Source organism: Notothenia rossii (assembly GCF_949606895.1).
Source record: "Notothenia rossii genome assembly, chromosome: 1".
Classification (NCBI taxonomy): domain Eukaryota; kingdom Metazoa; phylum Chordata; class Actinopteri; order Perciformes; family Nototheniidae; genus Notothenia; species Notothenia rossii.
In genome coordinates, this window is record NC_136912.1 from 28,148,146 (window position 1) to 28,160,127 (window position 11,982).

At 42.7% G+C, this 11,982-nt stretch overlaps 1 protein-coding gene across 2 annotated transcripts in view; it reads right to left on the bottom strand.

The window, feature by feature from the left end:
* LOC307032376 (adenylate cyclase type 9-like) overlaps nt 1–9,614 on the bottom strand; it is a 33,761-nt gene extending 24,147 nt beyond the window's left edge. The window contains exons 1-2 of one of the 2 annotated variants that reach the window (XM_079670295.1): nt 8,544–9,614; nt 5,567–8,072 (exon numbers count right to left, since the gene is read on the bottom strand). In XM_079670295.1, the coding sequence (XP_079526421.1) occupies nt 5,567–7,448 (1,882 nt within the window). In that variant the 5' untranslated portion in view covers nt 7,449–8,072; nt 8,544–9,614. Of the gene's footprint in view, nt 1–5,566 lie in introns of both variants that reach the window. The other variant, XM_079670294.1, reaches the window with a different exon arrangement.
* Nucleotides 9,615–11,982: the final 2,368 nt, after the last annotated feature.

The window sequence follows — 11,982 nt, forward strand, 5'->3', positions numbered from 1 at the left end:
AAAGCTGATTAGCAGAGGCGTAGGAGACAGACTTAGTATTTGACAGATCCTCTATGAGAGGGAGGTGCAGAGGGTGAGACAAAGTGTTATAGCAGGACTGTTATAGGAGAGAGGAAGAGGAGAGAGAGAGGAGTGAGAACCTCTGGTCTCCTCTCACTGTGCTGTATATACTGTGCTGGTTCCCTGGCTACTGGCTGTTCAATTATGATTTAGTATCTCTCTCTGGAACACACACAAATAGCATTAATGATAATGGAATTAGTATGTAGCTAATATAATATTGGAGAACAACATTACGTAAGCAATTATAGGTCGGCATCAGGGCAGTCTGTGTGTGTGCAGCGCTGAAAGGTGAGACTCAAAGCACTGACATGCTTCTTCATCTTTGAGTGTCCTTACACTTTGTTAAACCATTTATTCTCAGCTAAATTATATTATTTAATCCAAAAAAAAATTATGTCATGAGTTATAAATTTGTCTGTCTAAAATTGTAATATCAACATTTAAAAGGAAGTCAATTTCGAACATGAAATACCCTACCTTGAACTTAAATGGGCACTATTATGCTTTTGGGGTTTTCCCTTACCTGTATTGTGTTATTTAGCTTTTTGTACATAACAAAAAGCTAAAATCCAAAATGTCTTCTCTTCCACATACTCAACAACTGCCTAAAACGCCTCCATTGGACTCCTTTGTTTGCCTTAGTATCAAAATGACATCACTATGTAACATTCATGCTTCTATTGGCTAGCACTCCAACACATTAGGCTAATGTGCGGGACATCTCTAAGCGGTTGACCAATCACAACACAGCCGGCCAACTAACCAATCACACTAGACTGGGCTCTGGTTTCAGACAGAGGGTGAAAAGAGGTGCTGCAGCACACGCAGTACGAGAACAATTAAGAGCTTTTTGAACATTAAAGCATGCAAACATATAGGGCCCCTTTAATTTGTGTGCAACAATTATCACAGAATCCAAGAATGTAAACAAATATATTGAGGAATTACATTTAAATTAGTCGTATCGCTTTACCACAAGTGACACATAAGTGCAAGTAGCAAAACACTGCTGCTGGCATGGATATTATTAAAGATAACACAAAGAAGCAAAACTGCTTTTTACCAGTTTATTATTCTGATCAAGTCACACAAATCCAGTTTGCATACTGGATTAGTAAATGATAAAACATGAACTCTGTTATTTTTGAATTGCCTTTCACAGGAACTGACTCATCAAGGGTAAATTCACAACTTGTAGTAAAAATGTTCCTAAAACAAAAGCAACCGCGCTCCAACAATCATGATCCCACTTTGAAAGTCCCTTTTTTCTTTTCCTCCCCCTCTCTCCTTCACCAGTAAATTCCATTCTGTTCTCCATCTTTGCTTTGATAGGTTCGACTCGCCTTGTACTGGACGGCATTTTTCTTTTGATTCTGTTATCAAGCACAACGACAGCTAGACGCAGACAAAGATACGCACACATGCTAGCTAGACCACCTAGTCAAGAGATTACAGTCGACCTCTAAACCCTGTAGTGGTGAAACAACACCATGTTGGGTCCCTGAGGCATCAGGGAAACCATCTCCTCCCGACTTTACTCAAATGCACATACTTTATATCAAAGAATCAAAGGAGAGACAATCAGTAGGACAATACAAAGAAGCAGGGGACATACTGAAGGTGGTGTGTGTGGAGGACAGCGGAACATGTTAGTGATCTCTGTGTGTATACATGTCTGTTTGTGTATCTAAGGGACAAAGACTCTAATCAGTCATTTAGTTTTATGACTTGGTTGTTATCATATAACATGCGCACACACTCACACGCTTTGTTTGACTGGCAGTGCTGTGGTTATCATCGGTAGGTGAGGATCTAAAGTTGTGAGACAATTATGCTGTAGGGGGGGTTGGTGACAGTTAAGCTTTTAAAGTACATAAGCTTTTACCTTTAGCAGAAAACAGTGCATGAAGCCAGAGTGAAAGTGGCACAGCCCACGAACCACTGGGGCTGGTTCTAGTTATGGGTCTGCCAATTGCTGCTGCATGTTTAGGTGACATGTTTGATTTAGCACAGACTAACCAGCCGGAAGGAATGGACTTCCTACTGCAACACACTGCATGGAAGAATAGAGTGGTGCGGGGTTGACGTATGTTGTGGGACGACACGGAAGTTAGCATCACAAGATGTGCCTGAACAAAAAGCCAATTAGATTTTTCCAGTGAGTTTTGGAATAATGTTGAGAATCAGATCTGTGGCAAACACATGTTTATGATAATCACACGTTTTGTTTTTTGTTCAGTAGGATAATCCAAATATCTCCAAATATGGCTTTTATAATAATAGATGGAACATGACGGAAAACAACACAGCCTAAATGTCCCAAGCTACAACAATAAAAAGGAGAGTCTAAAAAGAAGATAAGAAGATTAAAGCAGCCGATACAGACAGAAAAAAAGTTAAAGAAAATCTCACCGCCTGCAGTGGAATACTGGTGGTTGCACGCCAGATACAGAAAGTGACATATTTATATTTTAAAAAGTACAAGGTAAAGTTTAGCAGAGCTACTTTGTTGGTGTTTTGTAGTGCGTGCTGGAATGCTTCTCAAAGGATATAGAGTGGGAGAATTGGATCATGCAGCGCCGGGATCACACTCTTCAGTCCCCATTTATTAATTTTGGATTAAATCATTTAGTTGAAAGCACTTCATGATGTCAAGGTTCCGTCAGATCTACCTTAAAAGAAAGGACGTTTTTTTGGAAGACAAGATAATGTCAGTGTGCAGGACAGGGTGGGAAAGCACAGAGGAGACAAGAGCTGAGGGTGAGGGTCAAGGGAGTTTAGGGAGTGAATGTTCATACTGAGTGACTGGCAAAAACTGTTGTGAAGCATGTACAGTTTCAAAGTGACGCAATAACTGTCATTTTTTGTAATCTTTCGATTTAATGAAATAGTTTCCCACTACGTAAGTGCAAATGATACACACTGTATAACCTGTATTTGTGTACTTTTTAGACATTTGCACACTTTAATCAACCTAAAAGTTGTATCTTTCTGAAGTACTGTAAGCATAAAATCGCTGCTAAATTAGCCCATTATTCAAAATGCCTACTGCATACCGGCATGGTTAATTCATTTGAGAACAGATGTGTGACTCATCACTGCATGTTTTATTAAATGAATAGAAAAATGTAAAGCAGATGTGTGGTATTTGGCTGTCTGATTGTGTGCATCCATTACTAGCTAGGTTCAGTGCATTTCTGAAAAGACAAAGTACAGAATCATTGCAAACTGACTGCATTCAGGGCCATATAAAGCTTGGGCTGCCTAGTTGTTAAAAGGAGAGCAGGGTGTATTAAGGCTCTAACAGACTGGAGAATGGTTGAGAGCACGCTATCTGAGGCGAATCCTTCGGCCTGCTGAGGGATCTATAGCAGAGCCTTGACTGAAGACAGACCCACAGCAATAAAGCAGTGTTACACAACAGACCACATGTACGGGCCTGGGTGACAGGTGAGAGACTGAGGCAGTGATGAAACCACGGGCACAAGGAAAAGCACAGGGAGAAATGTGGAACATGGGAGGCAAAGAGACAGAAAGAGGAGAAAGCAGGTGACAGAAAGTCGGAAGAGTTTAAAGATCGAGAGGGGCAAGGGAATTGAAGACAAATTATTCCGTTTATAATGAATATGTTTTCCAGAAAAGATGCTACAGGGAAAATGACACTAAAGCCAAGAGAAAGACACATGGTGATACATAGCTACTCAATTGCGTAGCTGTCTTTTTACAAATGGACACGTCTTTAAAAACTCAATGTATTTAAGTTGTGTGACAAATCCGACAATCACGGCAAAAACTGATCAGGTCATTTATTTCTCCTTAACTTGCTTCAACAACTTTCCCTAGTCTCTCTGTCTCCTAAACAAAGCAGTAGTATGTGATTCTGACAAAGTATTCTTAAGAGTTTGCTTTGTTATAAACCTCTTTTAGTCACTGCGAGAGAATCAAAGTGTTAAGGTCATCTCTTTCTCCGAGCAGGAAACTGTGGCTTTCTGTTTCAGCAGGAAGAAAAAATGCCATTCTCCTTTTCACTCCCTCAACAAAAGCTGCATGTCAGTATCTCACTCTGTCACTGTTCGCCAGTCTGGAAATAGAGTGATGGCACCATTTAGAGCCAAGTGTGAATACACTGTGACACAGGGCCTGACAATAGCACAGACAGTCTCTGTTTGCGAAAGACTAAGATTAGACGGAATCCCCTGCATTTACGCTGCCATCCACAAAGTATTGAGACAGCGGATGTCGAGAAAGTCACATTTATTTCAGTTCATTTGACCCTCTTCCTGGTGTCCTTGCACCACTATTCCCATCGTACAAGTGGTGCCACACTACAATTAACCCTTGTTTAATCCACTGAAATCCAGTACCACATCTGCTCCTGTCAGTTAAGTTGGTCAGCTCTCCTATTATCAACTACAATCTCCAAATCAAAAACATTCTGGCCTCCCACAAACTCATTGTTAGGAAGAAAAACAGCCAATGGAGGTTGACAATTTGAACTGCAGGACTAAATTGATTTTTGTATGGTTGAAAACTCTAATTCATCAACAACAACAAAAAGGCCTTTTGTGTTTAACAATCTTGATCTGGTTTGACTTTATTTGAATAACCAAATATCACAGCCTGAAGTGAGAGAATGCCTTTTGCATATGCTTAATACTTATCCTGGCTTCTTTGTTTTTTTTAAGTATTCATTAAAAGTATTACTATGCAAGTTGTTTACAATTTTGGAAGCAAATGTTTCAAATCAATCTAGTGCATTTGCATACAAAAAGATATAATCTCAATGACACAAGAGTCTGTCAGTCAAATATAAAGCTCCCAAATAATCTGTGTTTGAGTGCTGCTCAAAAATTGGTTCAAACCACTGATAACAGAAAGCAGTAAAGGTCAGTGAAGAGAGGGTTATTCATGTCCTTCGGCAAAGAAGAGTTTCTGAAAACAATTGTTGTTTGGTATTTACCGCTGCTGATGAAAGATATCTAATTAAATCAAATCAAACACGTCTCTCTTCCTGGAGCGTTAATCTCTAAATCTTGTATCCCGATCAACTGCTTCGGTTGGAACACCGTTTCAACAGGACTAACTGGTCAGATAACATATGTTAGTGTGTTGAGGCAACAAGTGACCCCACTCAACCCTGATGACCAAGTCGACATGTTCAGACAATGTAGGTTTTCAACCTTGACTCTGTGTCCCTTTTTCCGATTACAATTATGTGTTTTGCTTTTTAGATTAGTGTAACACGTATAAGGTATCTAGAAAATCACTATATAAAGTAAATGTATTATTATTGTTATAAGCATTTTGTCACAAGCTCAATGGATTTTTTTCAAAAGGTAATTTGTGAAAGTATAAACTAATACCCATTAACCAGTAAAACCTGTTTTTTAGACCAGTTATTTTTGGGTGACTGCCTTGAAGTTCTATAATTAAATGATTAACATCTAGTGTGCACAGACTTTCATTTTCACTAATGAGATGTAAGATGTGACTAGCCACTTACCCTTCAGTTTCTCCACCACACTCTCCCCGGCTCGCTCCGCCACCCGTCCATCCTCCCTCTGGTAATGGTCACCCAGGAATCGAACCGTAGCTTCTGACAGGTGGACCTTGCCCGCCACGCCCAGCTGCTCCATCAAGTTGGCTAGGTTGACATCATTGGACCACACATCAAACTTGAAGCGCTTCATGCCCAGGATCCCACACAGCACGGTGCCAGTATGGACGCCGACACGCATGTTGACCGTCTCGCATGTCTCCTGGCAGAACTGCTCGATGGCTTGGATCATGCCCAAGCCCATGTCCACACAGCAGTTGGCATGATCTGGACGGGGCTCAGGGCAGCCAGCGACACAGTAATAGCAATCTCCCAGTGTGCTGATCTTCTCACAACAGGTGAGCTCACAGAGCCGGTCAAAACGTCCAAACAGATCGTTGAGAAGGCCAACCAACGCTGGTGCCGACTTATTGGCGGACATTCTAGTGAAACCCACAATGTCTGCAAAGAGGATGCTCACAGGCTCCATGCGTTTCATGTTGAACGGCCGGAAGATGATCTGTCCACGGGGGATGGAGGTCTTCTTGCGTTTGTGATTGTTGTAAGCGTAGTTCTTTGTGCTTGTGGCACTTTGGGCTTGTGAAGCTCCACCGCCTCCTCCACCACCCACTGAGACGGCTGAAGCGGAGCAGGCACCCGAGGAATAACGCTTGCCAGAGTTCTCGCCACCACCCTCATCATCGCCTTGCTTCATCAACTCATCTGCAACCTGCTGCGGCATCACAGAGTGGATCATACGCTCCTTCAAGGCCTTCTCCACCTCTAAGTCTTTGCCATGCATGATAGCCTGGCCCACTTTGAGGAAGGTGCTGCGGGAACGCACCTCCGACATGATGAACAGGTGGATGCCAATGACATGGGCACACAAGTGGAGCAGAGCTTTGGCCGGGCCCAGCCAACGGAGGGTGTCCGAACCTGAACCCTCTAACCCTGTCCCCCATCCAGTGGAGTCATAACTCCTTTGAAGCAATGGCAGCCATTCTAATGCCTCAAATAATATAGAGTACAGGAGCCCCAATATCACTGAGGCATACAGACGCACATGGAGGACGCTGTATAACAACAACAACACCTCCATGCACAGGGAAAAGGTGCCCACGGGGGAGATGCAAGCTGTTGGAAGGGCTCTGTCAGGTGAGGGATTTGAGGAGTTCCCCCTGCCAGCCCCATCCAGCTCAGTGTAGCCGGCGGTCTGTACCTGTGGAGCTAAGGTGATGGCAAACGTGACTGCGATCAGGAACAAGGAGGTTTGGTTGTACAGCCATGTGTAGGGCTGGGTTAGGGTGAACAAAAATAGGATCACTAGGACAACAAAAAAGGCGGCAGTGGGGGCTAGGAAGGTCATGGGGTGACAGCGGTCATTATTGACCCCAAAGTAGATCCCCCAGAGTACAGCTGCCACCGCCAGGTAGAACAGGACATAGCGAAAGCGCCGCTGTGTCTGAGGAAAGCACCTCTCTTGGCAAGCGTCTTCCAAGATGGGGGAGTCAAATTTGGGGTCCCAGCACTGAGCTGCAGAGCGCTCGAACAGAGGAGGGGCCTTCCTCTGCTCCCTGGCAGTGGAAGTCCCAGCTGGTCTGGAGTCTGCTGAGCTGCAGCTGGAGGAGATACTGTATTTGTGGGAGTTAGGGTTCATTTTACTCACAGCCCCATGGCCTCCAGCTCCCCCTCCCCCTGTTCCACTGCTGGCAGCCTTAAGGGGCCCATGTTGATGCACGTGTGGGGCGCTGTTGGAAATCCGCACGGTCACCGCGCCATCCCCGCTAGAGTCGCAGCTCACTTCCGTGCCATGCCTGGGAAGCTGCCGGTGATGTTGCAGAGTGGCCATATTGACTGCTGTGGCGATGAAACGATGGGCGCGGGAGAGGTCTTAACTATTAATAATATCTTATGATGGGTCTCAGGCAATTAGACGCGTGAGTGCACATATGGCACGGAGGAGGAAGAGAGTGACAGGCAGAGGGAGAGAGTAAAGGTGTTTGGTGGAATAATCACAGTGCATGGATGGTGATCACAGCACAGACGTATTTGCTACGCAAACATTAGCCTGCACACTCACTCACACAAAACGCGCCGTTCCAGTTTCTTGAGCAGTTCATTATCCAGCCCCGGGTTTGCGTCAGTACTCACATTACACGTATCCTTCTCCAAAGAGGCTCTGGGTTTGAGCCCGGCTTTCTCTCCAGCTGCGGTAAAAACACTGTCATCACTCTTTCTGCCTTCTGAACAGAACATCCTTCTCGAAAAGGACTGGTTGGTGATGCAACGGATTTTGTATGCCTACATCAAGTCGGTCCTGACGTTACATGACTGGAAATGACCTCCTCTGGATGTGCGTAATGTGTCGATGCTGCTGACATTACAAAGTCAGACAGCGTCAGAAGAAATGCCCAGATTGTTTCTTCATTCCAAAATAACGTTGTCTGCGTGGAAACAGAGCTCAGGTCCAGATCTGTATGAGCAGATACAGGCTGTCAACAGCTGTGCACAGCAAAAGTTACACTGTCCCTCTTATCTCCACAACATGCGCGACGAATGGCACATTTATACTTTATCTCCCTTCTTAAAGCACCTAACAAATAGTGGGGCTATGAACAGCCAGTAGCGTTCAAATATAAAATGTTTTGAAGGAATTAGTTTTCACTATACAGCATCAAAACTGTAAAAAAACATATATTCTTTAAAGAAAATAATCAGGTTTCATCTAAAAGACTGTTATCGTTTCACATAAAGTGGTGTAGACTACTCGTTATGCAGTGAAGGTTTAACATACAAAAATAATGCCAGTTTAAAATGTTAGCAATTTAACATTGTGTTAATTATAAAAAGTGGGTGATGTGTGATTAAGACGGCTTTACTACAACCCTCCCCATGTATGCCTCAGCGTGCTAAGGATTTGCATTCCTTATCCATAGACATTCACCTTTCAGATGTATTCCAGAGGGCCCATTAAAATAGTCCCGACTGAGTTATTTTGGAGTCCTGTCCGGTCCAAAGTCCGGATCATAAGAGGCCTGACAGGCAGGCCTATTCCCAGAGATCCAGCCCCGTCCTTTCCTGAACTACCTCTCCGGATCTCTACAGTTTATTCCACTCTGCTTTCCAAAGAGGGGGTCGGGCAGGGGTCGCTATTCAAAGACGCGTAATCCGAAAAGAGAAGCGCAGAAAATACCATCCGCTGTCCCAAATTAGTGTAGGTTTGCCTCTGCTGGGAGTGTCTGCAACTTGTTGCGCGCAGTTGGCAAAATATACAGCTATGAGGAACAGCCTCGGTCGGAACAGGCTGGTCTATAAATAGAGACGATAAAAACTCTTGCAATAACCGCACCGAAGGAGTGTAACATTTGAAAGCTCATATCCACTTAGTCTGTGGAAGCGCTTAATGTTAAAGAAAAACGTAGTAGGCTACTTGAAATCCATGTCGTAAAACGCATGCAAAACGTCAGCGGTAGGCCCCCTCTGCTTCCAAAAGCTCCCAAACTTTTTTTTTTCCCAGGCCGTATTTCCTGCGTTTGGAGAGGAGACCCAGTTAGGAGTCTCTGGTTATTTGGAGCTGAGGCTGGATTTCCTCCCCTTGCATTTCCCCCCAGAGCAAAGACATCAGAACATTCCCAGAGCAATGAAGGAGACCCTCTGGAAAGCTCCTCGGTTGGATTGTCAATAAAGACTTCCCTCAAATAGTACTATATCCTAGTCTTATCCAATTCCTTAGGTCTAGGTCTGGATAACAAACACAACACTGTGCGTTCTGGCCGCGGTGCGTCCCCTTCCGTCCGCCGCTGGTTGCCTCCCTTTTCCCCTGATATAGCTCTCTGCTGAGTTGGGGGCTAAATAAAAAACAGACCCACTGCGGGAGTTTCGCGGCAGCTTTTCCTTCTTATCCGGGTGAACGTAATATCTCCACTCCTGTAGCTGCCACCATATTCGCTGTGACTGGGTCGGAAATCCTCTCCCAGCTGTTGTGGCGGTGCGGGTTGGTGGGACTAGCCTGTCAAGCAAACAACGGTTTTAAAAAAAGTCTGTTTCCGGTCTTGCCTTTCAAGGCGACCAGATATTAGTTAAATATTTCACATTGGCTTGGACAGAATACAGGAGAAAGCTTAGAAAGGTAACATCATATCAGACTGCTGAAGTGAAATGAATAGGAATATGTTGGTATTTTTGCAATTTCACAACACAACATTCCTTAGTCAACAGAAACATTGAGGTCGTATAATGTTGATTGAGTCATATTTAATCTATAAAAGGTAGCCTATGTCCATCTCTTGTCCCTATAACCATAGAAGGGAAGGCATCCTAAACATTAAAAAAAACACAGACGGCTACTGAGTTCAGAAAGCAAACGGTCGTCGACACGTATCAACAATTCTTCAAACGTAACTAACCCTGACCCTATAAGTTTACAAAACTAAGCTATGTATTAAAAAACTATTAGCCATGTAAAATACCAACAAATAACGACCTTTAGTTTGAAGGCGGGAACTCTCCTCCGGTGTCTCCCAGTTGTCTCTATGTGACTTGACGTCTGGCTGAGTGGAGCAATGCTGCGTTCAAGTCACGTGTGAATGAAAGTTTCTACTTTTGAATCCTTCAAATATTAATTTGATCTGACAGATTTTTGCGTTGCTACTGTAAATTATGTTTACCCCCACTGCTATGTCAACTCATAAGCAAATACTTGCATTGCTCAGCCTAGGCTGGAAATACAGCTGTCATTACTTGTAAGTTAGAAGTTGTGATCAACATATAGGCCTAATTTTATTTTTAAAGTCGTTCATTTAACCTTTAGCTATCATTACAGACTCTACTAAAAGTCATGTTTTCAAGTGGCCCACTGCTTAAAATGTGAGAAAAACATTTATTTAAAAGATTCCAGTCTTTCCTTGTATGCAGCATGACACATAGCCCACACACATGAGGGTGTGTTTATTAGCTAAAGTTTGGTATATTATTGACTAACCCATACCAGACTTTTAAGCAGTGTGGACCTGTTAGTATAATCTGCTGAAGAACGACTGGAATTAATCAGATTGCTTTTCTCTGCCTGAATGGGGATAATAAATACCTTTTTTCAACAATAAAATCCAGTAGCCTATGCAGTTGAGGAGAATGTTTCTGCTTCAGAAAAGGGATTTGGGTTTTGAATGTGTAAAATGAACTTACATATCTGTGGGATGTTAATCAGTCATATCATATGTATCATATACATACATAATCATATGTAGGAAAAAAACGAATCGAATATATTGATTTGTATTTGCATATCTTATCAACCAATTCTTTATCAATACAAGTGCCCTGTTGTTCTTCTTTCTCCGAGATAAACACAGCCAGAGGGGAATACCACTCATCAACAAAGAAAACAATTATTCACAAAATACTAAGCTGGAGTGAACTATCACAGGATTTTTTAAATCATTTTTTTTATTATTTAATTATTTACTTGGCATAGTATTTGTATTCACTTTTAAAGATGCATTTGTATTTGAAGCACATATTTCCTGGGAGATGTTTCTAATTGACATTAGACATTGTCACATGCAAATCCAAGAATGAAAGAGACAGGGTTTTGTTTATTTGTCAAAAGCTAAATCTCCAATGCCAAGTACTGTATAATAAGAGAATTCAGGGAGAAAGTTATTCAAGGAAAATCGTGCAGAGGAAACACGTATTGTTATTTAGGTCCAAGGCACATTGGCTATCAAATATCCAGCTGGCATGTGCTTCTTCAGCAGAAATGGACACTGTACCGGCATTTCTATGGAGCACAGTACTTTCAGCTGGAGATAGTGAAGTGATGAGATTGTGAACAGCAGATGATTAAAAAGAAGATGTGTGTGTGTGTGTGTGTGTGTGTGTGTGTGTGTGTGTGTGTGTGTGTGTGTGTGTGTGTGTGTGTGTGTGTGTGTGTGTGTGTGTGTGTGTGTTATGTTCGAGAGCTTACAAGAGGCCTGTTTGAAGAGTTGATAAAGCAGCACTGATAAGTCTGTGTTAACATTGTGCTTTAATCTGGAAACATTGTCTGTTTAGCTAACATATTTTATCATAAGATTCGTATTTACATAATACACTTTTATTTGATATGCATGTTTGTTCATGCCCTGCTTCACGTGAGTGTTTGGGTCATTGTGGTGGGTAATGTGGTATTGTGTTGTGTATTGGCCATCGAAATAAACTCAGGTTCAGCTGCAGGACAAAGAACTACCAGTGAAGTGACACGCTGCTAAAGAATATGGTGACAATTAAGCTTTACTCTGCTCGTAGTGCAGGGTGAGGACTTTGTCTTGAATTTGGTCTTTTTGAAAAGCCTGGGTGCTTTATTCCCAGCTGTGTCGTGGATTTCATGAAACCTTAACATGTTG